The sequence below is a fragment of the Balaenoptera acutorostrata genome, chromosome 16 (genome assembly GCF_949987535.1).
Source record: "Balaenoptera acutorostrata chromosome 16, mBalAcu1.1, whole genome shotgun sequence".
Taxonomy (NCBI): domain Eukaryota; kingdom Metazoa; phylum Chordata; class Mammalia; order Artiodactyla; family Balaenopteridae; genus Balaenoptera; species Balaenoptera acutorostrata.
The window spans coordinates 56,596,886-56,623,661 of record NC_080079.1 but is presented as its reverse complement, the minus strand read 5'-3'; the positions used below and the strand labels follow the sequence as shown (position 1 = coordinate 56,623,661).

General features: G+C 59.1%; 1 protein-coding gene across 5 annotated transcripts in view; it reads left to right on the top strand.

Annotated features, from left to right (window-relative positions):
• Positions 1-26,564, top strand: part of ZMIZ1 (zinc finger MIZ-type containing 1) — a 233,972-nt gene extending 207,408 nt beyond the window's left edge. For 3 of the 5 annotated variants that reach the window (XM_057531059.1, XM_057531057.1, XM_057531058.1), the window contains 17 exons: positions 516-630; positions 1,655-1,872; positions 2,837-3,035; positions 4,024-4,314; positions 7,054-7,236; positions 8,188-8,265; positions 8,944-9,118; positions 9,615-9,756; positions 11,614-11,824; positions 12,990-13,095; positions 13,983-14,143; positions 15,099-15,166; positions 15,484-15,552; positions 16,037-16,281; positions 17,534-17,700; positions 21,127-21,381; positions 22,868-26,564. In XM_057531059.1, coding sequence (XP_057387042.1) covers positions 516-630; positions 1,655-1,872; positions 2,837-3,035; positions 4,024-4,314; positions 7,054-7,236; positions 8,188-8,265; positions 8,944-9,118; positions 9,615-9,756; positions 11,614-11,824; positions 12,990-13,095; positions 13,983-14,143; positions 15,099-15,166; positions 15,484-15,552; positions 16,037-16,281; positions 17,534-17,700; positions 21,127-21,381; positions 22,868-22,975 — 2,791 coding nt within the window. In that variant the 3' untranslated portion in view covers positions 22,976-26,564. The remainder of the gene's footprint in view (positions 1-515; positions 631-1,654; positions 1,873-2,836; positions 3,036-4,023; positions 4,315-7,053; positions 7,237-8,187; positions 8,266-8,943; positions 9,119-9,614; positions 9,757-11,613; positions 11,825-12,989; positions 13,096-13,982; positions 14,144-15,098; positions 15,167-15,483; positions 15,553-16,036; positions 16,282-17,533; positions 17,701-21,126; positions 21,382-22,867) is intronic. The other 2 variants (XM_057531061.1, XM_057531062.1) reach the window with 2 other exon arrangements.
• The last annotated feature ends 212 nt before the right edge of the window (positions 26,565-26,776 follow it).

The window sequence follows — 26,776 nt, the reverse complement described above, 5'->3', positions numbered from 1 at the left end:
AGACCAGATCAGCCGGGCAGGGCGGCCACCTCCCTCTGAGGGGTCAGGAGGAAGGGGAAGAGCCGAGACTTAGACTGGAGCCCTTCGGACCTTTTCTGAGAAAGGACGGGGTAGCTTTGAGGGGAAGCTGATGCCGAGGAACCAAAGCTGTTTCTGGAGAGCCACTTAGAGCAGAGCATGGTCGAAGGCAGAGCTTAGATTGAGCCTGCAGGTCTCTCTTCCTCCGTAGCATGGCCTGTGGACTTGGGCTAAGGTGAGACAGACAGCCATGGGGGTGGCACGTCCACAGTGATGGGGGGAGAGGTCGCTGTCATACGATCGGTCACCTTACAAGGTGCACCTGTTCTGCATTGGACACCATGCCAGGCCTAGGGGATCCAGAACGGACTGAGAATGGGGGTCACCTGGGCTTGGCTGGGAGCCGCAGAGCACGGTGGGGTTAGTAGATGGGGCACGCCTCCGTCTGCGCCTGTGTCTGCAGCCCCTGAGGATCCCCACCCTGTCTCCCTCTGCAGTGATGGGTCGTTCCCCTATGACTCTGTCCCGTGGCAGCAGAACACCAACCAGCCTCCCGGCTCCCTCTCCGTGGTCACCACGGTTTGGGGAGTGACCAACACATCCCAGAGCCAGGTAAGAGCCTGTCCTCCCCCCAGCAACAGCCCCTCCCAGGCGGGGTCATCCCTCGAACCCTGAGGCCCTCGGGTCACCATGCCGTGCTAGCCCTGCTCACTCTCCCAAGCTCTCCCCGGCTGGAAAGACCAGCTTTCAGGGCACACCCAGCTGTGGACACACCTCTACCCAGGATGGGTCCACACCTGCCCCAGGAGGATGGCCCCTGGCCCCTGTGCACTGCCCCAACCCTAGGGCCTTCCTGAGGGAATGTTTTCCACCTGACACACAACAAGGGGTTCTTTCCTGACCTGCATTTACTTTGGTTGGATAAACAGGAGAACTTCCTGGGTATTATTGGCCTCAGGGCTCCAACACCTGGGGTCTCTGACCCTGGATGGCCTGGGTTAGATTGCAAAAGATTGAGCCTAAAACTTGTGACAAACTCCACTCCACATCCCTAGTCAACCCTGCCTCCCGCTCTTGTTCCTTCCTCTTTCCTCCGCTCCTTCCTCTCCCTGCTAGTGGGCCTCTGCCATGGCCACATGAAAGGCTCAGGGCCACTTGCTGCCCTGTGGTCTCGGGCCACAGGGAGCCCCTCGGCCAGGACCCTGCCGCCCTCTAGAGCTGGTAGGTTGGGCTTCTCTTTGCCCTCACAGAGCAGCAGCCCAGGGCCTCTGTGTGGCTTGACCCTTGGGCATCCAGATGGCTTTGCAGGGCAGGAGGGCTGAGAGAAGTCCAAAGATTTCCCACCTGCCACCTGGTGCTGGACCAGCCTCACCTCCTTCCATCACAGGCTGCAGTGCTCATCTCCGCTGCCTGCTTCCGGGCTGGGTTACCCCCCTTCTAATCATGTATATACTGTGGCAACCGTCCGTGCCCAGATGAAATTAAAAAGCCCCCCCGCCCTTTTTCTCCTCCTTTCCTCAGTCGTCCTTCCTCTGTTTTGCCTCTGTCTCCACCCCCACCCCTGCCATTTTTCCTTTTCCCTCTCCATGCCACCTGGGGTACCCACTTGGGTGACAGCCCCTCTCTCTGCCCACAGGTCCTCGGGAACCCTATGGCCAATGCCAACAACCCCATGAATCCAGGCGGCAACCCCATGGCGTCGGGCATGACTACCAGCAACCCCGGCCTCAACTCCCCACAGTTTGCTGGGCAGCAGCAGCAATTCTCAGCCAAGGCCGGCCCCGCTCAGCCCTACATCCCGCAGAGCATGTACGGCCGGCCCAACTACCCTGGCAGCGGGGGCTTCGGGGCCAGGTGAGCAGGGAGCAGCCTTCGCAAGGGGCACGTCAGCCCTGCCTTCCCCTCCAGGCAGGCTTAGGAGTCAAGTGTGAATCCCAGCACGTGCTTCCTGGCCTGGGAAGCATGGGGAGCCTGGCGCTCCCCTTGTCCTCAGGTATCCCATCTGCCTGCGGGGCACAGTCATCTCCCATCCTGGGGGCTGGCCGGCAGGCCAGATGCTGCACAGCCGGGGTGCATTCTGAGAGCCGTCAAGCCCGTGGGGTTGAAGGGCTGCAGTTGCATTTCTCAAATGACCCTTCTCTGTGTCATGTCTTTATACATTGGGAGACGCTGAGAGCTGGGCGGCAGGAGGGTCAGCTCTGCTCTGCTGGTGTGGAGGAAGAAGTGCAGGGCTGGGGTTCCTCGGTCCAAGGCAGGGGGAGGGCAAGGAGGGGCGTGGGGCGGGGCAGAGGCACCCCATTCCTCCTCTCGCCGCCCGCCCTGCTCTGCCCAAGGCTGCCCTGTGGCCTCACCCCTGCCAGGCACCCCGGGGCCAACCTCAGCCCTGCCATGTGTCAGCGCAGTAGGGCCTCGTGGTGAAACCCAGCTGCATCCCCACCCTGCCATCCCCTGCCGGAGGCCGTGGGCCGGTTGCTCGGGTTCTCTGAGGCTAGGTGTGGTCCAGAAGGTGGGCTGACGGGTGTGGCCCAGGGCGCCATGACCTAGTGCCTAGGAGCGATCGCTGGCTAGCACCGGGTGGGGCTCCAGGAACACAGCAGCTTGGCGGCTTGGTGGTTGCCAAGTGGCACGAGGGGCTGACAACCCCCAGGAGGCCCTTGTCCCAGCCGGGCTCTTAGTCTAGACCTCCCCGCTCTGTGAGCTATGGACACAAGGGCCTGGAACCGCCTGACCTCTCCCTCCCCGCCCAAGGTGGGCGTGTCATGGGTTCATCTTGAGATTCAGGGCAGCATCTAACTCTCCCTTCTTCTCTCCCTCGCAGTTACCCTGGGGGTCCTAATGCCCCTGCTGGCATGGGCATCCCTCCGCACACCAGGCCGCCCGCTGACTTCACTCAGCCGGCAGCCGCTGCCGCAGCAGCTGCAGTAGCAGCAGCAGCGGCCACGGCCACGGCCACAGCTACGGCCACTGTGGCAGCCTTGCAAGAAACACAGAATAAGGATATAAACCAGTATGGACCGGTAAGGGCCACACTAGTCCTGGGCCACTCAGCCAGGCAGACAGCCCCGGGGATCAGAGCTGGGGTGTTGGTGTCTGTGTGCCGAGGGGAGCTGATGGCGTCAGGGTGCACTTAGGTTTTCTTAGAAGCACAAGGAGGGGCGTGTGTTAGGGTGTGGGCGTATCAGTGTGGTTGAGAGTGGTGGGGGTGTGTTTGGGAGCTTGTGTTTGTTCTGTGTGGGTTGGTGGCTCGTGTGTGTCTGTGTATGGGGAAAGATGTTCCATATTGCAATCTGGGCCTCTACTCACCAAAGAACGGGCTATGTCTAAAGTAGCCTTGTCACCAGTCTGTCCCCCCCGGTGGCCTCTGAAGACCAGTGCTCTCCTAGTCATCCCATCTGTGTATCCTGCCCAGGTCCCAGCTCTGCTCCCCTGACCTTCAGAAGGATGGGGTGGGGTGTGAGGAGAGGGGGAGCCCCCCTGCAGAAATGCAGGACAGGCGTGGAGGTGGGAAGTCCAGGATGGGGACAGCAGGGCAGGTGGGCACAGGTGGGAGCCAAGGCCGCCTCGGACTGCGGATGGAGGGTGTGTGTCCATTGGCTGAGGAACAAGGGTGGGGCCGGGGCTTCCAGGAAAGGGGCCCTTGCCTCCATCCTTATCCACCTCCATTCTCCCATGCCCCCCGCCACCCCTGCACCCTCTTTCCCGTTCCTTGCCTGCCTCCCTGGAAACGCTGCCTGTGCATTAGAGTGACTGCACCCCACCCCGTAACACCCCTCGGGCTGCACCTTTCCTGTGCGGCCTGCAGAGAGCAGCAGTGAGCCCATGAGGCCGGTGGTCCTTTGGGACCTGGTCACCAGCTGCAGCCACACAGGAAAGTGCCCAACCTCCAACCCCGAACCCCCCACTTCCCCCACCCTTCCTTCCTTCCCTGCACTTTCAATGCATGTGGCATTTTATTCTTTTTTTTTTTTTTTTTTTTTTTTTTTTTTTCTTCTTCTCCCGTTGAAGGTCTGTTCCTCTTTCCAGATGGGTCCCACCCAGGCGTATAACAGCCAATTCATGAACCAGCCCGGGCCTCGGGGGCCTGCCTCCATGGGGGGCAGCATGAACCCCGCAAGCATGGCGGCTGGCATGACGCCCTCGGGGATGACCGGCCCTCCCATGGGCATGAACCAACCCCGGCCACCCGGCATCAGCCCCTTTGGCACACACGGGCAGCGGATGCCCCAGCAGACCTACCCGGGCCCCCGGCCCCAGTCCCTTCCCATTCAGAGCATAAAGAGGCCATACCCGGGAGAGGTGAGTGTGACAGCTGGCAGCCGGTGGGCAGGGTGGGAGGTGGGGACGACACAGGTGCTGTGGGTAGTTCCTTGAAAAGGGCATGGATTGACCTTCGGGAAACCTGGACCAGAAGGCAGAATCTTAGGAGTCAGGTGCTCCTGAGTTTAAGGTCAGCTCTGGCATTTCCCATACAGAAGATCTTGAGCAAGTCACGTCACCTCCTGGAGTCTCCGTTTTTTCTTTTGTAAAAGGCACTGACGATCCAACCCACCTCCTGGGGCTGCCTGGGAGTCTTGAGTGAGGGGATGTACGTGAAGCGCCTGGCCCTGGGCCGGCATGGGCGGGCACTTAGCAAGCAGTAGCCGCTGTTAGGACTCTCTGCTGTCTTGGCATAGACACTAGCTGGGCGACTTTGGGTAAGGAACTAAACCTCCTTGGGTCCCCATTCCTCGCACCCACATGAAGGCACCTCACACCCAAGAGCGAGAGATGAGACAAAACCCTGTAAAGATCTAAAGGCCGTGCACGTCGGAGAAGTGACTGGAAGGCAGACAGCATGTTTCTTGGGGCTCTTGGGGCTCTGTCGGGAGGAAGGCTGCCCGTTGGGGTGCCCAGCCACCTCAGCTGCGAAATCAGTGAAGATCGAAGGAAGCAAACCCACACCTCCTGTCCTCCAGGAACCAAGACTTCAGCAGGAAAGATAAGGTCTAAGCTGGAACAAGGGAATGATGCACCTTGGGGTGTGTGGAACTCAGCGTGAGGTCAGGAGAAGGACTTCCTGGAGGGGGTGTCACAGGGCCTTCAGCGAGCACCCAGAAAACGGGTTGGCAGCAAATGGCCTATGTGGGTACCTGGGTAAGGATTTAGTTCACCTGCGGAAGACACAGAGACCCCAGAATCGTGGCCCCTGCACACGCTCCTCGAGAGGCCCACCTTGATTCCTCACCTGGACAGAGCCCTTCCCGAGCATCACCCAGGGCTCTGCTGGCACACCTCTTCTCAGGTTGGCTCCACCCCATCTCAGAACTGCGCTTGGGCTTCCAGTGCGTTTAGAGCCCAAAGACCCTGAGTTCCCTGAAGGTCTATGTGCTTCCCCTCAGCATCCACCCTTACTTGGGCTAGAAGGTGGCTTGGCCACTGATGGGGATGTCCTGGGTCCAAGAGGGGAGATGTCAGGGACGTCCTCAAACACCCAGGAGCCGGGGTCAGGCCCAGACCCCCTCCAGGCGGGCAGCAGCTCAGGGAGAAGCTGGAGAAGGATGGCAGCTCCCAAGGCCCTGGCTGTCCTTGGGGGTGGGGGGCCTGACCCGTGGGCCTCACTCCCATGCACAGCCCCCACATGAGTTCTGGGCCCTCTCAGCCCCCTCTGTGCTCAGACTCCCGGCATTCCCTCTGGCTGGGCTGGGAATGCATCGGTCGGCCCAACCTCAGTTGCTGGCACCCAAAGAGGCGATCACAGAAAAGGCAGCAGAATTTTCAGTCATTAGCCTGACGTCAGCCCTGTGCCTGTACCGGTGTTAGCTCCCCAGCTCTTACCTGTCACAGCAGGGCACACCAAAGGCTCTCAGTTATCTTTACTAAATCATCCTCAATAGACTGCTGGTACTACCCAGCTACAAAATGCCCGACACTGGGCTGTGACACCGGTGGCCACAGCCTGCAGGTCCTGACCCCGTCTGGGAAGACTGGCCTCACCTCTCAGTACCCATTCATAGAACCTCTGAGCTGTCGGAACCTGGGGGTGGGGGCGGGGGTCAGGTCACCTGGTCCCGCAGAGGGACTAGTGGACAGGCCCGGGCTCCCCTTCCTGTCCTGCAGTGATGTGATGGGAACCCCACCATCACACAGAGCAGCTGCCATATCGCAACAGCACGAGCTCCGCAGAGTTCTTCAGCGCTGACGCAAACTTTGCCCTCTTCTGCCGTTTACCCCCTGCCCTTCTTTCATGTGTTGAGCAAGTATTAATTGCAGGCCTGTTCTTTGCCATACACTGAGACACAGCTGTCTCCTGGACCTCTGAGCTTAGAGGGCAAAAGAGACAGTTAATAGACAAGAAGTTTCACAGACGGGGAAGAAGCACTGACTCTGCAGGATGTAATGGCCTGGGGTGCCCTGCGAGTCACCTGATTTTACAGACAGGGAAGCAACTGGAGGGTGGGAGTGGCTCTCCCAGGACAGCGATCCTGCCCCTCTCTGGAGCTGTTGCTTCCCCCAAGAGGGGCTGCCTTGTCCCTTCACCAGCCTGGTTCTCCTGACCTCTGCACCAGTAGCCCAAAACTAAACATCAGTTTGTTCTGCTCAGTGTGGGGTATGGGGACAGTGCCTCCCAGATTCAGCCTCAGAATGCAAGGGCTGGGGATCACCTTTCTGGAAGTGCATCCTGTTGTCTGTCACATACCAAGCACTAGGGGAGACCCAAAGGGGGCTTCAGAATTAAGCACCCTCATGATGGCAAGAGCAGGGGGCTCTGGAAGTACCCCCAAGCTCATGGGGCATGGAGTTTTGAGAAAGACAGCTTCATGGGGAGGTGGCCCTCGAGCCAGACAGGCTGATGTAATGTCCCTGGGTGTCAGGGCAAGAAGGGCCCCTGGCATCATCTGGTTCAGCTGCTCTCCTTTGCAGGTGTGGCGGGCATTTTCTGGGTGGGTGGAAAACAGCAGGGACAGAGGAGAGGAGGTGGGGCGTCCTGGCATCTGGTGGGCAGCTTGGCTTCGAGACACTGATGACTTTTCCCCGCTCCTTTCTCTGCCACCATAGCCCAACTACGGAAACCAGCAATACGGACCAAACAGCCAGTTCCCCACCCAGCCAGGCCAGTACCCCACGCCCAATCCCCCACGGCCGCTCACCTCTCCCAGCTACCCCGGGCAGCGGATGCCCAGCCAGCCGAGCACCGGGCAGTACCCGCCCCCCACGGTCAACATGGGGCAGTATTACAAGGTGAGTCCCGCCACCCCACGGGCCCCTTCCCTCCTTACCGCCTCACCTCCCCACCCCTGCCTGTGTCATCCTGACCCTGGCTGTCACCAGGGGGCAGGCGGAGATTTCTGGATGTGATCTCATGTGCTCAGAGCTGTGCGTGCAGTGGCCAGAGTGACAGACTGGCTTTTCTTGGTTCCTGTTCTCGTGGGGCTCAGATGATGGTTTTCCTTCTCCTTTTACTATTTATAGCACGTACGAGATAATAACAATGAAGGAAATATATTTTTTTAAGTAAAAGCACCCACCCCGATATATTTACGTTTGATTATAGACTTTGTCCCCACGCATGTGGGTATCAACCGTGTTGTATAGTTGTTGTTACGGTTGTAATTTTGAATCTGTTTCTTTCACTTGAACACAGCGTGTCACTTACTGCTACACTCCCCGTGGTTGTCACTTTTAATGGCTGCCTGACATTCTCCTGGGAACCACACCACATTTTACCCTTTCTGTTGGACATTTGGGTTTTTTCTGAGTTTTCACTTTTAAAATAGTACTATAATGAATGTTTTCAGGCATGTAGCTCTTTCCTTCTTTGGGATTATTATAAAGTACATTCTCAGGAGTGAGGAAGACTCTGGAAATATTTTACACTTATTTGCCAATGAATCACGCCAACTTACATGACTACCCACCCCTTGGCTTACATGGGCTTACTATTTTTAGCCCGACTGCAGCACACTAGGTGTTGCTATTTTTATAAACTTGCTCAATTAGTAGCTATGGGCAGAGAGAGGCAGAACACTGACCGCGGCAGTGGTGTGCTCTGGCCCCACCGCACTCCCCACCCCAGCACTGGGCGGGCCTCTTCAGCATCCCCTGTCCTCCTGGAAGGTTTTCATTTCAGGAGGGAGAGGGGGGTAGCTTTTCTGCCTTCTGTTCACGGCATTGTTTATCTTGCTTTACCAGCCAGAGCAGTTTAATGGACAAAATAACACCTTCTCTGGAAGCAGCTACAGCAGCTACAGCCAAGGGAACGTCAACAGGGTATGTTTCAGTTTCCATCTCGGGGATTATAACCCACATGCACTATGTTAGAGGGGGCCTCACCATTCCTGCCCCAGCCTTTCTGGACATTAGTAGGGTCGTCTGCTCCAGGGCCCAGAGATGCTTGGAGAATCTGCATCTCAGATGGGTGGGCCAGGGATGAGTGTGGACCTGGCCAGTCCTGGGAAGAAAACAAGGTGGGGAATAAGAGAGGAAGGGAAGGGGCTCCTGGAGATGCTTCATGCCTGACTCCATCTGGGGACCCCAGTGGGGTGGGGTGGCGATGAAGGACATGGCCTGGAGTCATGATGTGGGCAGCGGGAGACCTGGGATTGTGCCTAGCATTCTTCTCCCAAGATTATATTAGGCAAATTCCCCGTCACCCTGAGCCTGTGTCCTCATTGGTCAAATGGGCTGGGGACCTTACAATCCCCCTGGTGCCGTGACCCAAGTGAAGGGTGGGGAGAACCTATCCAGGCCCACCTGTCTTCCCATAGGGGCAGAGGCCTGACTGTGGCCAGAGTGGAGGAAGGGGTTTTCCTGGGGGGCTCTCCTCCCTCAGGGGAGCAAAGGCCATAGCCCTAGGACCCTAGGGTGGGTGGGGCATGTGTCCACAGCCATGGTCCCTCCTTATGCCTGTGAGCCCATAACCTATATGTGGTTTCTCTTTCCCTCCAGCCTCCCAGGCCGGTTCCTGTGGCAAATTACCCCCACTCACCTGTTCCAGGGAACCCCACGCCCCCCATGACCCCTGGGAGCAGCATCCCCCCATACCTGTCCCCCAGTCAAGATGTTAAACCACCCTTCCCACCTGACATCAAGCCAAATATGAGCGCTCTGCCGCCACCCCCAGGTGAGCGCCCTACTCTCTCCTTCCCTCCTCCCTCCCTGTCAAGCCAGCTCCACCTGCCCCCACCTCCCCCGCTCACAGTGTGCCAGGAGTCAGGGGGCTTGGAAGTCTGCCTGCCTGCCTCTGGGGGCTGGGCGCGGGAAAGAGCGGAGGGTGTGAGAGCAGGCCTGCCTGAGCCACTGGAGGCTGGGAGGGAAAGCAACTCTCAGCTGTGGCAAAGGGCTGGGAGGAGAAGCCAGCCGGGGCTTCCAGAGCAGGGAGCAGGTGGAGACAGGAGGGGATGCAGAGCGGGGGGATGAGTGGGAAGTGGGAGGCAGGGATGGTCAGGATGCGGTCGGAGGGACCGGAAGAAGCCAGGGGCTGCCTGGTGTGCCCTTGAGCACACAGCCCAGCTGCTGTGGCCCTGTTCGCACACGCACCCAGAGCATGCAGCCAAGGGTGCGTGTCGTGTGCCGCCGGGGCAAGGGCCGTGCTGCTCACCTGCTCCTCCCCCGCACAGCCAACCACAATGACGAGCTGCGGCTCACGTTCCCCGTGCGGGATGGTGTGGTGCTGGAGCCCTTCCGCCTGGAGCACAACCTGGCCGTCAGCAACCATGTCTTTCACCTGAGGCCCACGGTCCACCAGACGCTGATGTGGAGGTGAGCGTCAGGGCACAGCACAGCCCGAGCCGGGTGGATGGAGGTGGCCCCAGTGCTGACATTCCTGGGCCCTGGCGTCGCCTGAGACACGTGGTAACAGCATCTGCTTGACACCGTCACCTGTTGAGCACTGCTGACTGGGCCCTGCTGTGTGCAAGGCCCTGGGGGTGTCAAAGCGAACCTGCAGGTGCCGGGAGACAGACAAATCTGCCTTGGCTTAGTGCCCTGAGGGCCACTGTCTCTGACAGAGAGCTGCTGTCATTCACCCCAGTCCTGATGAGACAGTGGTCAAGAACAAATTCCCAGAGGAAAAGGTGGCTAGCGCAGGCTGAGAAGGAGGATGTTCCAGCAGGGCCCCCGAGTTGGCCCTGAACGTGGCTCATGTGGTCAGAGCCAGGAATATAGAGAGAGGAGCGGGAACAGGGCCGGGTCCTTCCTGCAGCTGGCCACCGGGCGGGGCTGCTGCTCAAACAGTGGGCGCTGGAGTGAGGGGTCTGGAGGCCTCCTGCTGGGCCAGGTTCTGTGTTCTGAGCCTCCTACACCTGATCTCTTTTTTTTTTTTTTTTTTTTTTAATTTATTTTTGGCTGTGTTGGGTCTTCGTTTCTGTGCAAGCGCTTTCTCTAGTTGCAGCGAGTGGGGGCCACTCTTCATCGCGGTGCGCGGGCCTCTCACTCTCGCGGCCTCTCTTGTTGCGGAGCACAGGCTCCAGACGCGCAGGCTCAGTAGCTGTGGCTCACCGGCCCAGCTGCTCCGCGGCATGTGGGATCTTCCCAGACCAGGGCTCGAACCCGTGTCCCCTGCATTGGCAGGCAGATTCTCAACCACTGCGCCACCAGGGAAGCCCCCACCTGATCTCTTTTGATCTTATGAGTAGGCATTGCTTGCCCCGTTGACAGTGAGGAAACTGAGGCCAGAGAAGTGATTAGCTTGGATGAGTCCTCGCAGCTAGCACGGGGCAGAGCTGGGACTCGGGCCTGGGTCTCTCAGACACCAGAACGCATCGGTGTCTCCACCCTCGGTTCCTCCTCCTCGGGCAGGACTCACACTGCCTCGCTGTGTCAGTGACCAAAGGCCTCAGCTGCCCAGTGAGCACCCTGAGGGCATGAGATGTGTCTGAGCTGGGCATGTGCACACACAACTGTGCGCGCACAGCTGGCCCGTTGCCTTGAGCAGGCTGAGCCGGCTACAGAGCAGGCCAGAGGCAGCTGGGGTGGGCAGGAGGGCACCGGAGTGCACTCAGGCAAAAGGGTAGGGAGACCCCCATGCAGGGGCCCTGCTCACCCACTGCTCCTTAGCCGTGAGTACCGTCGCCTGCGAGACCTTCTGTGGCTCGGCCACTGGCCCTGCTCAGTTTTCATGCATCTGTGGTCCCTGCTGGGTTTGTGGGGACTCTTTCGGTGCCATGTCCTTGGGGCCCACCACAGGGGTAGGGGGGCGGGAACGGAACCAGGCAGCCCCTGGCCTGGGGTGCTTCTCCCACAGGAGCTCAGGGCATAATCAGCCTTCAGCTGGCCTCGTTGAGTTAGCGTCTGTCCGTCTGTCTGTGTCCTGGGGGAACAGGAGGTGCACTTCCATGCAGGGGACTGAGGCAGATTGTGGCCAGAGCTGTGGGGCTGTGGTTGAACAGTAAATGGGAGTCATGGGGGGAATTTGGGTTGTTGGGATGGGTTTTGATGGGAGGCCTGGGCAGGGGGAACATCCAGGGTGAGAGAGGAGAGCTCGAGGCGGCTGGGGGAGCCTTCGTGGCTGAGGACGGGGTGCTGAGTGACTTGGTGGGGGGCTCTGGTGAGGGAGGGGTCATGGAGGCCACGGGCAGCCCCCTCGCAGAGCCGCCCTGAGCCTCACCCCGCCCCCAGGTCTGACCTGGAGCTGCAGTTCAAGTGCTACCACCACGAGGACCGGCAGATGAACACCAACTGGCCAGCCTCGGTGCAGGTCAGCGTGAACGCCACTCCCCTCACCATCGAGCGCGGCGACAACAAGACATCCCACAAGCCCCTGCACCTCAAGCACGTGTGCCAGCCGGGCCGCAACACCATCCAGATCACCGTCACCGCCTGCTGCTGCGTGAGTGTGCGGGTGGGCCCGAGATCCTCAGCCTCCTCTGGGCCTCAGCTGCGTCATGGGTCTCCATCCCCCCTCCCCAGGAGTGATCTTTCAGGAGTACCCCAGAAATGTGCCACAGTCCCCGCCAGGCCCGTGGGGTGAAATTCAGGCCGCCGTGCTCTGGTCCGAGGCCTGGCCTTTTCTCCTACCGCAGCCTCCATCTGGTCTACACACTCACCTCCCTTTGCTCCTGTAGATCCTCCTCCCGGACACCATCCCCCGTGCCCACCACCTTCTTCCACTGAGGAAGTTCTGTGTGTCCCTCAAAGCTAGGCTCCGTTCGTGCCTCATTTGCAAGAATTTTTTATATTCTAATCATTTCTTCCCCTGAGAACCAACTCCACCAAGTCTGGAGTTAACTCCTTCCCTTTGTCACCCAACCATGCTGTCTCAGAACTGTGTATGTGTGTCCCCTGACCTGTGACTCACTGATCTGGGACCACGTCTGAGCCACACTCCTGTCCCCCAAGATCAGGGCCTGGCACTCAGGGCTTGCCCGGGGATTTGCAGAGTACCTGCCCCTGCTCTGCTGGCCTCCCTGGAGGAGAAGGAAGAGCTCTGATCCTGCCCTTATGAGGGTTGGGGCACCACGACCAACCGGGGATAAGAGTCACAGACTGGGGATGCCGTCAGAGTGAGGAACCTGCGGGGGCTTGTTGGGGGGGGGGTGCAGTCCTGGAAGGCTTCCTGGAGGAGTGAAGACAGGACAACATCCTCTGGCAGGAAGGGTGGAGGAGGCATGATGGGGAACAGCGGGGCGAGGGGCAGGAGGGCCAAGGCTAGGAGGTGAGTTTGGCCTGGATCTTGATGCCTTGTGTCCCATAACCACATCCCAGGGGTATATCAGCATCAGAGTCAGCCTTGTTGGCATAGACAGCAGCAGCTGTCCCCAGGTAGTGACCCCAGTCTGGGTCCCCAGCTCGCAGGTCCCAGGACACATCCTGGGCCTCAAGGGCTCTCTCCCAGGTCCCAGGGGACCCTCTCCTAACGGGGCATCACCAGGGACGTGGGGCCCTTTCCTACGCTTAGCCTCTGGGGTGAAGGGGGTGGCCTAGGCCTGTAGAGGCCCAGGTGGCAGGCGTGGGGGCCACGCGGCAGGGACCGAGCCTCTGCTCTTTCTCGGCAGTCCCACCTCTTCGTGCTGCAGCTGGTCCACCGGCCTTCTGTGCGCTCCGTGCTGCAAGGCCTCCTCAAGAAGCGGCTCCTGCCCGCAGAGCACTGTATCACGAAAAGTGAGTGGGGGCTCGGGGGCTGGAACCAAACCCCAGTCCCACCATGTTCATTGTCCTCTGGGCCTGGCACCACCGGGCCCTGAGTGTTCCCTGGCACTAGCCCCTCCCCATCCAATGCCCCTCCTCTGGGGCTGTGGGGATGATCAGATGAGCACACAGTACCGTGAATGCAGCATGTGGGGCAGATTAAAACAAGATGCCGTGGTGCAGGTAGGCCAGGCAGGCTTCCTGAAGGAGGTGATCACCTGGAAGGATGGGAGGAACTGGAAGAGGGGGTTCTTCATCAGGAGAGAAGCACAGGGGTGGATTCCATCTCAACAGCCCAGGCCTAACTCGAGAGGGGGGGACTTGGCTCTGACTCCCAGGTGCAGACACTTGGGGGCCGGGGCGGGGGAGGGGGGTGCACTATGCAGGGAAGTACATCACTGCTCCCCCCTTCAAATGTGCTTCTTCACGTCCTGAGCCCTAGAATCCGGCCAGGCCATTTCCACATTTGGAGAAGTAAGTGCAAAAGTGCCTGTGGGGCTCTCCCACTGACCCAGAAAGTCAGTGAAGTGCCAGACTGGGTTTCTGCAGGTTTTGCGGAAAGTCCTGCCTTCCTAGTGAAGACAGGGCATGAACTGCAGAGACTGGGGGACTGATGAAGCCACCTGCAGGGGCACTTCACACATGTCGCATGTAGAGTGTCATTCCAGAGTGCTGGGAGGCCCAGGGCCTCCGGCATGCTGAGCTCCCTTTTGCCCAGGCGGGGGTGCCCTGCACCTGTTCATGAGACCTCCCTGTGTTGGGGGGCGTGGAGAATCAGAGTGTGTATCAGCCACTTGAAGGAGTGGGGGGAGTGCAAGACAGCCCTGCCCTCCTTATCCACCCGTGCCTCCACCCCACAGTCAAGCGGAATTTCAGCAGCGTGGCTGCCTCATCGGGCAACACGACCCTCAATGGGGAAGATGGCGTGGAGCAGACAGCCATCAAGGTGTCTCTGAAGTGCCCCATCACATTCCGGCGCATCCAGCTGCCTGCTCGAGGCCACGATTGCAAGCACGTCCAGGTGAGCAGTCCCAGGAAGAGCGTCCTGGAGTCTGGCTGGGATGGCGAGGAGTAGGCGGCGGGGGTGGGCAACAGGGCCTGTCTCTAACCCCGGAAGGATGCCATGGCCATCAGGAGCTGATTCACTCACTCACTCCTGCCATCATCTATCCTCTGAGCATCTTCTCTGTGTGCTCAGAGCTAGGTTCCCGGGGGGAACCAGTCCCAGCCCTGGCAGATGTCAGATGCCAGCTGGAAATCCTGCACGTACAGCCACTACGGCTGATAGGGAACCTGAAAGCAGGGACGCCTCTGCCTGGTTCACTGCTGTGTCCCGAGGCCCTGCCCTGAGCAGGTACTCAGGAAGTGGCTGTGGGATGAGTGACTGTCACAGTTTGGGTGGCTAAATGCGGACAACCCAGGTGGGTGGGATTCACTGAGTGGGGGCTACCATGGGGGCAGGCCAGCCGTACCGTCAGCCCCACCCTCTCACAACTGGCCCCGAGGGCTTCATAGTGGGTCGGGAGCCTCCCAGCCCCCCTAACCCCCATCCTCGGGAAAACGGGGGCAGCAGAGGTCTGGTCGCTTTATTTGTCTGGCGCACACCGATGAACTGGATGGGGTGTGTCCTCCATGCCTGGGCCGGGCCAGGGAGAGGTGCTGTCATGGGGCAGGATCGGTGAGAGGCGGCTGCAGAGGAACCAGGAAGGCTTCTCAGAGGCCATGGGTCATCTGGGGCACCGGGATGGTATGAGGAGGGCTGGGCACAGGTGTGCAGGGATTCCACGTGGCCCGAAAGCTGTAAGCACAGCAGAAAATCGGCAAGGTCATCACCCCTCTCAAACCTGGGTGTCTCTATCACCTGCCTCCCTCCCTGGTGGGACGTCTTCATGAGGGTCCCGGAGGCAGTGGCACTTGCATTTAAGAGGTTTCTGTGAGCCCTGGTCTCATCTGTCTGTGTCTCCCGGCCTCCGCAGTGTTTTGACTTGGAGTCGTACCTGCAGCTGAATTGCGAGAGAGGGACCTGGAGGTGTCCTGTGTGCAAGTGAGTGATGCCCACCTCAGCATAAGCTACGTCACCCGGCTCCAGGAGGAGCTGTGGCCCTGCTCTGTGGGGTCCAGCCACCTCCACCTGCCCTAAACACGGATGAGAGAACCCAAGCGCAGCAGAGGGGCTCAGATCACGGGGGTTGTGCACAGTCCCTTTGTATCAAGCGGTCACAAGGCTGCCCTCTCCTGTCGGTGCCCCCAAGTAGTAACCAGTGGCAGGGCCCGAGTCTCTTGGACACAGTGGGGAGGAGCGGGCTGTGGCCTCCGCTAGGGTCCAGGAGCAAAGGCCAAGCCCCCTTTCTCCTTTTCCAGTAAAACCGCTCTGCTCGAGGGCCTGGAGGTAGATCAGTACATGTGGGGCATCCTGAATGCCATCCAACAGTAAGTGGGCCTCCCCACACTAGGGCAGGGGGTGGGGGAGGAGGGGGGGTGGGCGGGATGCTGACCTGGGTTGCATGAGGTGAGTATGTGATCACCCCTGATACCCTATCCCCCACTGGCCGGCAGACCATTTTCCCACATCCCTCACCTCTCTGCGAATTTAAGGGGTTCTGTACCTGGGGGCAAATGAACTTTCCAGAAAGGACCAAGCTCTGCCAGAGCAGGAAGTTGACATGGCCGCATCTCGGGTGGAGGCTTTGGGGCCCGCTGCCCCATGCCCAGCCACTTGCTTTTCCTAGTCTCAGTCTACCCATCTTTCAAAAGTTATAAAAATCCGTCACACCTCTGTCCCATGCAGAGTGTGGTGGGAATGGGGGCACAGGGAGCCTGGAGGAGGACATTGCAGTGTCTGTCCGAGCTGGAGGCCCTCATGTCCAAAGCCCAGTACCCCAGAGCCTCAGCTCTGCCCCTTTGCTCCCCTCAGCTCCGAGTTTGAAGAGGTCACCATTGACCCCACATGCAGCTGGCGGCCAGTGCCCATCAAGTCGGACCTCCACATTAAGGATGACCCTGACGGCATCCCGTCCAAGCGGTTCAAGACCATGAGTCCCAGCCAGATGATCATGCCCAATGTCATGGAGATGATCGCAGCCCTGGGCCCCGGCCCGTCCCCCTATCCACTCCCACCCCCTCCCGGGGGCACCAACTCCAATGACTACAGCAGCCAAGGTGGGTGATGGCCGACAAGGAGGGAGGGAGAAGCCCCAGCAGGGGCCCAGGATTTCTGGGGTGATGGTGGCAGGTGCAGGGAGGGTGTGGTGTGAAGAGGCAGAGGTAACGCGCACCCTCAAAAAAACAATCCCACATAGCTGAAGTTGGGGGTACAGCGGCCCGTGCAATGCCATCCCCCCCTCTCCGTCCAGCCAGCCCTGTGGGTTGGCACCCAGCTGGGAAGTCATGAGTGAGGAACTGCCCCGCGAGCCAGCCTCCCGCCTCTCGCACCCCCCACTGCCCAGCCTCCCTCCCGACTCCTGGATCTCCCTGGTCGGCAGCTGCCAAGCTTAGGGGCTTCAGAGCCTGCTTTGCTGGGGGCACTAAGACCACACTCCTCCTGGAGCTCCTGGCCGTCCCGTGTTTCCCTCTGACATCTACGTATTGTCCCTATCCCTGCAACTCTCCCACCCTTCCAGAGACGGGGTCCAGGGGCCTGGAGCACCAGCCTTCGGCCACCAAGGTCACAGTCACTGCCCCCTCACTTCCTGCTGCCCAGAGCAAGCTGCACCGCACTTCCCCTCAGTTCCCAGAAAGTACCCCCCGCAACCCCCCGAACACCGGGCATGGCAGCTCCCCACAGAACCCCTGCTCTTAGGTTCCTGGGGCTCCTGGATCATTAAAGGCCCAGAGAGGTTAGCCTACCTAGCCAGAGTCCCACAGCGTGCTGAGCGCCCCAGCTTTGCAGTGTGCTGCTCCTCTGAGCTCTCATCGCGGCCACGTGGTGGAGGAAGCAGCGGCTTGGGAGGCCAGACAGCTGGCTCTGAGGGTGTCATCTTGAATCTGGCCCAGCTTTCTTTGCGGACTTGGCAAACTCCGACCTCCCCTTCTGGGCCTGGGTGGTCCCAGTGACGAAGGGCAGCCTCATGGGGGCTGTGGGTGAGCAGGTCTGGAGGGTTCGCTCAGCAGATCCTGTGGAAAGTTCAGACTCGGGCCTCATTCCATGTTTCCTGCCACAGGAGCCCGACCACCCTCTCCTCCCACTCTAGCCCTGCTCGTGGCTGTACACCAGCACACGCCCTGGGGTGCTAAGGCCCGCAGGAGAAAGCTGCATCGCTGCCCCGCTGTACGGCCCTGAGGTCTACGGGTGCAGGAGCCGACTCTAGCCTCGCAGGAGGGTGGGCCTTGGTTCTTCCTTTACACTCTGAGTTCCCTGGGGTGGCCGTCTTCCCTCTGGGTCACATCCCTCCCCATCTTGTTCCCTCCCCAGGCAACAGCTACCAGGGCCATGGCAACTTTGACTTCCCCCACGGGAACCCCAGCGGGACGTCCATGAACGACTTCATGCACGGGCCCCCCCAGCTCTCCCACCCCCCGGACATGCCCAACAACATGGCTGCCCTTGAGAAGCCCCTCAGTCACCCCATGCAGGAGACTGTGAGTACCTCTTCCTCACCGCTGACCCTCCACCTCCCCCGTGCCCCCAGCCCCAGTATGGGGCTGACGGGGACAGAGGGCTCCCCTGGACCTTTCTCATGTTTGCCTAGTTCCCTACCAGGCAAAGGGGAGGACTGAGAGTTGAGTCTCAGGACCCAGGAGGGCGTGGGAGGCCTGACTGAGGCTGGGTCATGGCCCATCAGTGTCCTTGGATTTGGCCGTTTCACCCAGGACATCAGATTCTCAGATGGGGGAAGCTTCAAGCTCTTACCTGCACACACATTGCATGCATATGCACACATGCAGATGCCTGCACACCCCCTACATACAGGCCCACACCCCCCCATACACCTGACACGCATCCTATACACACACACACACACACACACACACACAGCCCCATCCCCTTTCTCCCCGTCTTACACACATACTGTTATGCTGACTTACTGTAGCTTCATCCAGCCATCTAGAATTTAGTCCCAGACCCAGGCACTTATTCCCCAGGGCTCTGAATCTTCAGGGTATCACCTCCTCCTGCAAAAAGAAACATTAGGATGCCTACTTATCCCAAGAGTATTCACTTCTCGTCCTGTTTCACATATTAACGCACACTGTATCGCTGAGAAAGCCCCTTCAGGTGAGGTGTCCCGTGCTGTCCAGAGGCCTTCCCTTCCTGTGGCGCCGACAGCAGTGGTGGGAGGCCTGGCCGCCTCCCGAGTCCTTATCTAGGCAGCGATGGATGATTGCACTTGATCTAGCAGACGTTTTCTGAGCCTGGTCTCCCGACTGTGCCTTGTACCAGGTGTAAGCAAGACAGACACAGGCCTCGAGCTAATGGAGCAAAAGTTCTGGCAGTGCCTGGATGGAGGAAGAACAGTTGGGGTTTTGAGGAAACCGAGGCCCAAGGGCTGAAGACTGAGGCCTCAGTCGTTCTTTCTGTCCCTGGTCTCTCATCTTAGCAGGAAGGGCAGTCACTGAGGGCCTGGCAGTGGGTCCTGGGCCACAGCAGCCAGAGAGAAGGGTCCAGGAGTCTCGCCAATGCCTGGCAGTGGAGTTGGGCCTACACCCGAAGGTGCCTCTCCAAGCTCTCCTAGTCTCCATCATGTGGCCTGGAAGGAAGGGGCCTCTGGATTGTACTGTGTTCCCCGCAGCTGACATGGAGTTGGGGAACATCCAGCACTGGGCCAGGGACTATCCTGTGCACCAGAGCCACCAATTCTCAGCAGGAGTGACTGTTAACCAGAAGGGTTCTAAACGAGGGGCACTGCAGCAGCTTTCCTGCAGGAACCCAGAATGCCAAGTTGGAAGTAGCTGCTTTCACCAGCCTTCAGCCATGTTTTCGCAAGTTACTTTCTGCCCCATGGGGCTTCCAATTTCTGGGGGCGTCTCTCCTGGCCCCCTTCCCCAGCCCTGCTCCCCAGGCCCTCAGCCTTCCATGTCCAGGAATCACCCAGCTCACACCCCTGCTCCACACTGACCTTGCACCTTCTGAGTCCTCACAGTTCCCAGCACTGGAAGATGGCAGCGGGGGTGCTGTGTGCTTTCTGTGTCCAACAAGACATTTTCCTGCCTTGTCAGCCCTGCCACCAGGGTCCTCGCAGAGGGACTTAAGCCCTTGAGTTGACTTCACAGCCCCCCCAGGAAGCTTTTCAGATATGCATGGTCCTTGTCCGTTTCTGGGCTTTTGTTAGATGGGAACTGGACCCAGAGGTACAGCTGTGCAAGGTGGTGTGGTGCAGTCACAGGTCAACAACCCACCTGCCCAACCAGAGCAGCCTGACCCGGCTGAGCACGAGGCCAGGAAGGATTCCCAGGCGCACGGACTGGTGGGAGGGCTCCAACCAGGTGCTGGCGCACCCAAGGCTCTCCCGTGCCAGGTGGGAGGTTGACAGGTGTGTCAGCAGGTCCCAGAGAGCGCTTGCCCCTCCAGGTTCTGAGATAATCCAGCAAGACGTCAGGGCCGAGGGCGTTAGTTGTGTCAGCAGATCTGGGGACTGTCTGTCTGGGGCCGGGCTGCTCCAGGAGTGTGGAGCCCCTCCCTGCCCCCCACTTCCAGAATGGTCACTAGGAGCGTCACAGGCTGGCCTCGCCGACAGCTGTGAACGCTGTCCCTCCCGCCCCTCCTGGTTCTTCTTACTTTGTGTGCATCCCACACGTAGTTCCCCCAGGGTCAGCAACCTTCATGTCACGTGGTCATCCCTCGTTCTCAAGGCCCGGGCTGGAGGGGCTCTGTGCTGTGGAGGGCCACCTGGACCGTGGGCAGGGGCCAACCCACAGCAAGGCTTGGGGAGCAGCTTTTAGGAGAAACAGGAAGAGGAACTGGTGTCTGGAGAAGATCAGGGATGGTGTCGCTGCCGTTTGCAAACCCACGAAAGAAATGTCAGTGTTTCTGTGTGGCCCAGAAGACAGGGCTGGGAGGAGGGTACTGACCAAGGAGACGTTTGGTCACCTGGCTGCCCATTCCAAGTGAGAGGCCTGACCAGTCAGTGAGCTCCCTTCACTCGCAAAGTGCGAGGGGGGTTCGGGGGCCGTTGGGGATGCGGGGGGTGGGGGCCCAGACTTAGACTTGGCCTTTCACTCCGAGACCTGAACTCTGAAGGCAGGGCTGCTTGAGGCAGCAAATAGACCAACAGGGGAAGTTTGTCTCACCCACTCGTGTCCCCTGCCCACCCATAGCCCCGACGGTTCAGTACACGCGCGGGGGCGGGGGGAGGGGGGCGCCTAGGTTATCTATGAGAGAAGCACGCCTGTTGCTGCCTAGGTGGGTGGCCAGCAGGAAGGTCTGGCAGGACTCAGAAGCCCCAGGTCATACCTTGGGCCCAACTCCGCCCTACCCCGGGACAGCAGGGAGAGCTTACACCGAGGCCCCGGCTGCCCCCGGAGCCAGCGTGCCTCGTGTCGCCCCCAGACCAGGACCCACGTGGAGGCGCAGACCCCCATGAGCTGCACGCCTGCCCCATGCTGTCGTCCGTGTCTGCTCCCCGCCGCCCCGGCTCGGGCCTGCACCACGCCGCCAGCAGCACTCCCGCCTGCCTCCCTGCTCCCCGGAAACATGCCCATTTCGCTTCTCCATCCTGCCCTTGCTGTTGTTCATTGTGCTGGTGTCCGGGCTAGGGAGACAGAGGGGCTCCCAGGGGCCTGGACCCTGACCTCAGTGTCTCTGCTAGTCTCAGAGCCCCTGGCCACCTCCCTCCCTGCCCCACGTGGCTTCAGCCTCCCTGACTGGCGGTTTTGGGGGGAGGATTTTTTTGTTTGTTTGTTTCTCTGCAGAAAAAAAAAAAAAAAAAAACGGCTTTGTAGAGGGGTGGCTTTGTTTTGGGGGTTTTGTTATTTTCCTGGTTTTGTTTGCTTTTCATTTCTCCAGGCATCTCGTCGCTGTACCTCGTCACCTCACCTCTCTTTTTCCTGCTCTCTCCTCCTCCACAGATGCCACACGCTGGCAGTTCTGACCAGCCCCATCCCTCCATGCAACAAGGTTTGCACGTCCCACACCCCAGCAGCCAGTCAGGGCCTCCATTACATCACAGTGGGGCTCCTCCTCCTTCCCAGCCTCCCCGGCCACCGCCACAGGCCGCTCCCGGCAACCATCCACACAGTGACCTGACCTTTAACCCCTCCTCAGCCTTAGAGGGTCAGGCCGGAGCGCAGGGAGCGTCTGACATGCCGGAGCCTTCGCTGGATGTAAGTTGGGGTCACCACGTGTCTTGGCCTGGGGCCGGGACTGCCCGAGAGCAGGGGCGGGTGTTGAGGGCCCGAGGCCCGGGGTGGAGGAGGCACAGCTGTGAGGAGGGGGTGGGCGGGCGGAGGGTGGGCCCCGCCATCCTGCCTCCCCTGTGGCTCCAGGACCGGGGAACCCCACAGTGGGCAAGCCTCAGCCAGGGTGCCACACCCCTTGCCCCACCCTGCTGGCCCCGCCCCCTGTCCCCTTGGCCACAGTCCTGCCGCCCGGCCCTGCCCTACCTCCCCCAGGCCCTCACAGAGTCCCTCTGGGCCGGTCCTGGAGGCAGCACAGGAGGGTCCATCCCCCCTTCTTCCCACTTCCCGTTCCCCGACATCGGCTTGCCATCTCTGCATCTGCCACTCTCTGGCCCAAGGCAGGGGAGGGGCTGGAGGGACAGGTCCCTCTGTCTGTCTTGCTGGTGTGTGTCTCCAGTTTCTAGTCTGTGTGTTGTCCATGCCCTGTGCTTTTGCTCACTCCATCGCTCACTCTGAGAGGCCCCCACGTGGGGTGACAGAAGGATCGGCCTCGGGTCACACTGGGGGTCGGGGGCGGGGGGGGTCGTGTGACTGAGGCAGAAGCGGGCAGCTGAGATTCAGGGATCACCCCCCTTGAGAACTGAATGGTCTGGAAGGTGGGCAAGGGGGACACTGAATGATGGGTGCTGGGCAGCTGTTCAGGGCTGCCAGCGAGGGACACCGCCCTTGCCCCTCCCACCCCTCGCCCCCAGGCTCTAGATTCCCGGAGAGGAGGCCTGCCCTCTCCTTGGTCGCTCCTGTCTTTCACGTCCCAGCCCCAGCAAGAGTCACCCTTGGCCCCAGCAAGAGTCTCTGGTGAATGGGATTCACTCAGCTTTGGGACCATCTTGGATTCTTGCCCGACTCTCCTCCCCAGACCAGGCCAGGGCAGGTGCTTTTAGATTGATGAGGGTCCCCTGTGTGACCGAAGGAGTCCAAGGACCGCACAGTAGAGGGTAGGGATGGTCTGTAGCCTCTTCCTGGAGTCTACAGGGAAGAGCAGTGCTGCCAGCTAGCCGCGGGCTCAGCAAGGAGCCGGGAGCTCTTGGGGGAGGTGTGGGGCGGTGGGAGCCGCAGAGATCGGCCAGCCTTACATACAAAGCCACATGGCTTCTGCTGGGAGGCATGAGTGACCCCCAGCCCCCTGTGGCAGGGTCTAAGGAACACTGTGTTCGTGAGGAGGCTTCCCGGCTGGTGGGCTGAGGGCCCCACTCTCCCAGACTTGAAATAAGCACGGGTGTGCCCCAGACTAGCACGGTGGCCTGGATGCATCTGGGGACCACCGGCACTGTTAGTTTCCCCTGTTTGGACCAGGACCCCAGGAGGCAGGTAGAGGGCAAGCGAACGGGCCCGAGGGTGCCCTGCTTCCTCACCCTGGGCCAGCCCGGCCTTCGGCCGACACCTCATCTGAGCTTCTGTACTTCTTTTGCAGCTCCTTCCAGAACTCACAAACCCTGACGAGCTCCTCTCGTACCTGGATCCCCCCGACCTGCCGAGCAATAGTAATGATGACCTCCTGTCTCTCTTTGAGAACAACTGAAGCCCACCCCTCCGTCGGGGCCACCCCTCCCCACGCGGCCTCCTTCCCCATCTGCCCCCCACACTTTCCCGCCGGGAGCCCGTGCCCTCGGACCGCCCCTGCTGCGGCCTTCAGAGCCTAGGGGCGGGAGGGTGCACTGTGAAGGCGGTGCAGGTCTGGAGCCCACGCCCAGAGCAGGCCCCAAAGATGACCCTCGAGACAGGGCGCTGGCCCGGGGAGGGGGCACACATTGACGGCGGCTTCCAGACGACCCTCCAGTGCCCCACAGGTTCTTCCAGTTTCTAAACTGTAACCCGACCTCCCTGCTTCCTGGCCCAGAGCCGCCTCCACGTGACTGTGAACCTGAGGGAGGGGCCCCCGTATCCCAGCGGCCCCGAACCTTGGAGCAGCAGCAGCTGTTGGTGGCAGTGAGAACGGCCTGCCCACCACCACGACCACCCACCACAGAAAAGCACAAACCTCTGGGAAAGAGAACTCTCAGGGGCCAAGGTTATCGCTTTGACCCCAGACCTCTAAGCCAGGATACCCTGTAAGCACTCTCAGAGAGCAGAGAAAAAAAGACAAGAGTCTGTGTTTGGGAGAGGGTGAGCCATTCCTGCTTGGGCACCGGTGGAAAAGGGAGTCAAGGCCTCCTCCGAGCCAGGATGGCTCCGCAACCTCTGACTCAGGCCAGGGCCCAGCCTTGGGGGGGCCAGAGAGAGAAAGAACCCAGCTGAAATTACTGTGCCCTTAACTGGGGAAGGGGGGAGTGCCCCCAAGCCGGATTTGGAGTCCAACAGAAATGGCCAACTTACAACTTTGCTCCAAGCCACCCCCTGTTCTTAAACGACAGCATCTTAAAGCTGCGAAGTCATCTGAGGAAAAGGAACACTGGACTTGGACAGCAAGCGACCCATTTCTCTCCGTGCGTCCTGTTTCCTTCCTCTGCTCCCCCCTCGCCCACCTCTCCGAGACTGTTACGTGGGACACCCACTTCCCTCTGTCCCAGTGCCCCTGTGTCTACCCAGACGGCAAGGTGAGTGGTGGAAAGGCAGGGGACGCACGGGCTCAGCAGCAGGAGCCCCGGGCATCACTCTCTCTCCGGCTCCTCTGTCTGGTCTGGTCTGTCCCTGTGCTCGAGGCTGCCCCCGGCTCCAGCCCAGTCTGCCGCCGCCTGTGCCAGGATGTGTCCTCGAGCGTCGCGTGGTGTTTCTGTCTCAGACCCCGCGCTTGGCTGCCAGCCTCTCCTTCCCTCCATGTCCCTCTGGCCTCGAAAGCTCACCCCACACCCCTGCTCCAGCAAAAGCAGCCTCTGGTTTTCCCTCCACGCTTCGCTCCATCCAGCTAACTGCTCGCTCTCGGAGTCTCCCAGGTAGCTTCTTGTGAGTCCGTTTTGTTCCAGGCTCCCTTGTGCTCCCCTGTGCTCCCCGAGCCGCATGGCCGGTGATGCTGGGCCGTTGGGTCACTTGGGTCCCCTCTGTAAATTCATCGCGCCCCTCCCCTGCTGCTGCCCGAGGCCCTCACCTGCTCCCCCGTCCACTCTCTGTGTTCTCAGTCTCCGTCTCCCTCTCTGTTGGGGGTTGGGGGAACACCCCCAGCACTCCTCTGGATGTGACCGGAACGTTGGCCCCAGCTGTTGACTTCCAGTCGCTGTACCAGACGGCCCGGCACAAGGTTTTCTGTAGGAAAGCTGCCATCGTCCCGTCCTCGCCCCTTTTCCTTTGTCCCGTTGTCAGAGGTTTTTTCAAACAGCGTGGTGTTCCGTATACAAATCAATTATTTTAAGAATTGCTTTTGTAAATATCTTTGTGAATATTTTAGTATTGTCTTTGATAATATTCAACATTTTCATGACCTGGTTATAGCCTTTGCTGGTGTTTTTAAAATACCTTGACTCAACGACAAAGACCGAGTCCCTTTTTTAAGAAAAACAACAAACAAAAACAAAAAAGCAACCAGGGCCATTTGTACAGAAGAAGGGACTAAGAGCATGGGTGAGCACAGTGAGTTAGAAGACCAGGCCACCCGCCGTTTGGAGCCATCCCCAGTTGGCTGGTGGGGACAGGACGATGCCAGGTAACATGTGGCCGTCTCTGCCCAGTGGCCAGTAGCCCCAGCTGTGTCAGGCCATCTGGGAATGTTCTGCCCCAGACAGATTTACAGATGCCTTCCTTAGAAGTTCCCACTTCCTGCCGTGCAACTTTTTCTCAGAAAGGCCTGGGATCCGTTCTGGTTGTTATCGGGGTGTCCCCCTCTGCTCACTGACCTATCCACAGCTTTCTAGCACAGAGGGTCGATCTGGTTCCCCACAGCCCAGGCTCCAGGCACCTGCCTCAACCATCTCTGTGGAAGCCATGGGCTCGGCACCTGAGGCAGGTTTCCTGGGTCCCCTCCCAAGCGAGCCTCCACCAGCAAGTTCAGCAAAGAGCTTTCCAGAACCGTGGTGCCTGCAGCCCGCGCTCTGGGCGTGTACTCTTCCAGAGCGGTTTTGGAGCCAGGTGGGGGGTGGGGGGGGGGGAGGCATCGAGGCGTCCGGGGCTGTAGCGAGCCCCAGTTGGTGACACATTCAGGTGATGACAGCCTCCCCAAGCAGGGGCGGTTCTGAACTCTGGGGAGATGCTTCCCTGATCCTTTCGGATGACTACTTGGAGCCATAAGTAACCTCAGCAAAAACAATGCCTCAGCAAGCCACTTCTCCATGACAAGCATCCACCCAGCCCACAGGCATGTTTCTGTCTCCACTCCACAGAATGGACAGGGCGCTGGCGGGCAGGTGGGAAGGCCCAAGTACAAGCAATCACCCCCATCTTCTTGGTTTGAAGCTTTACCCATGTATCATGTTCCTGTAGCCATTTTTATTTTTTAAGAAACTTCTAATACTTTCTCCGTAACGGAAGCCCTGAACCCCCAGAGAGCTACACGTCTTCTCCCTCGGCCTGACCCATCCAGACAGGGCGACGTGGGCAGCAGCCACTCAAGGGACGTGTGTACATATGTAAATGAGAAATAGAGACATGTTAACAGATGCATTCATTTCCCTCGGAATGTGTATTGTTTTTATTTTCCGGAACAAAACAAAACAAAAAAAGGCTTGGAACTCCATCTTCACGTGGAAAAAACTAGATCCTGTCTGTTAGCGTCTGTGAGGTCTCTCTCCGCATCTGTCTCACTCATGTAATATACTCTGACTCTGTGTAGAAAGGAGTTTTTTTTGTTCCGTTTTGTTTTTATTCTACCTACATGTACTATTTAGCTTCAGTGTACTAGTCCTGCCACCTGTGTATTTTTAGGGTGCTATGGAAATAATGAAAAGAAACGGGGATTTCAGAAGACAATTGTAACCAAATTCATACTTTGTATAATTTTTGATATCATGATCGCAGGTGATTTCACACGTACACACACATGAACACACCCACCGTGCAGCCTGAAGTAACTCCCACTGCGACTGTCATCGTCTCTGTACATCTCTGTACAATGCAATCATTTCATACTTTAAACTGGTCAGAAAACTAATTGTGATTTCTAGTCTTGCAAAGCTGTATGTAGTTAGATGATGTGACAACCTCTAATATTTATCTAATAAATATGTATTCAGATGAAACCTGTATATTAGGTGTTCATGTGGTTCTTTTGTATTTAAAGATCAAATTATTTGACTATTGCTAGACATTTCTATACTCTGTTGTAACACTGAGGTATCTCATTTGCCCATGTTAATTTTTTTCTAAATAAATGGACGAAAACGAAGGTTCGGCCAATTAGCGATTTTGTGAATGTTAAGGAGCGGTTTGGGTGTTTTCTGGTTTTGCTTTTCAGCAC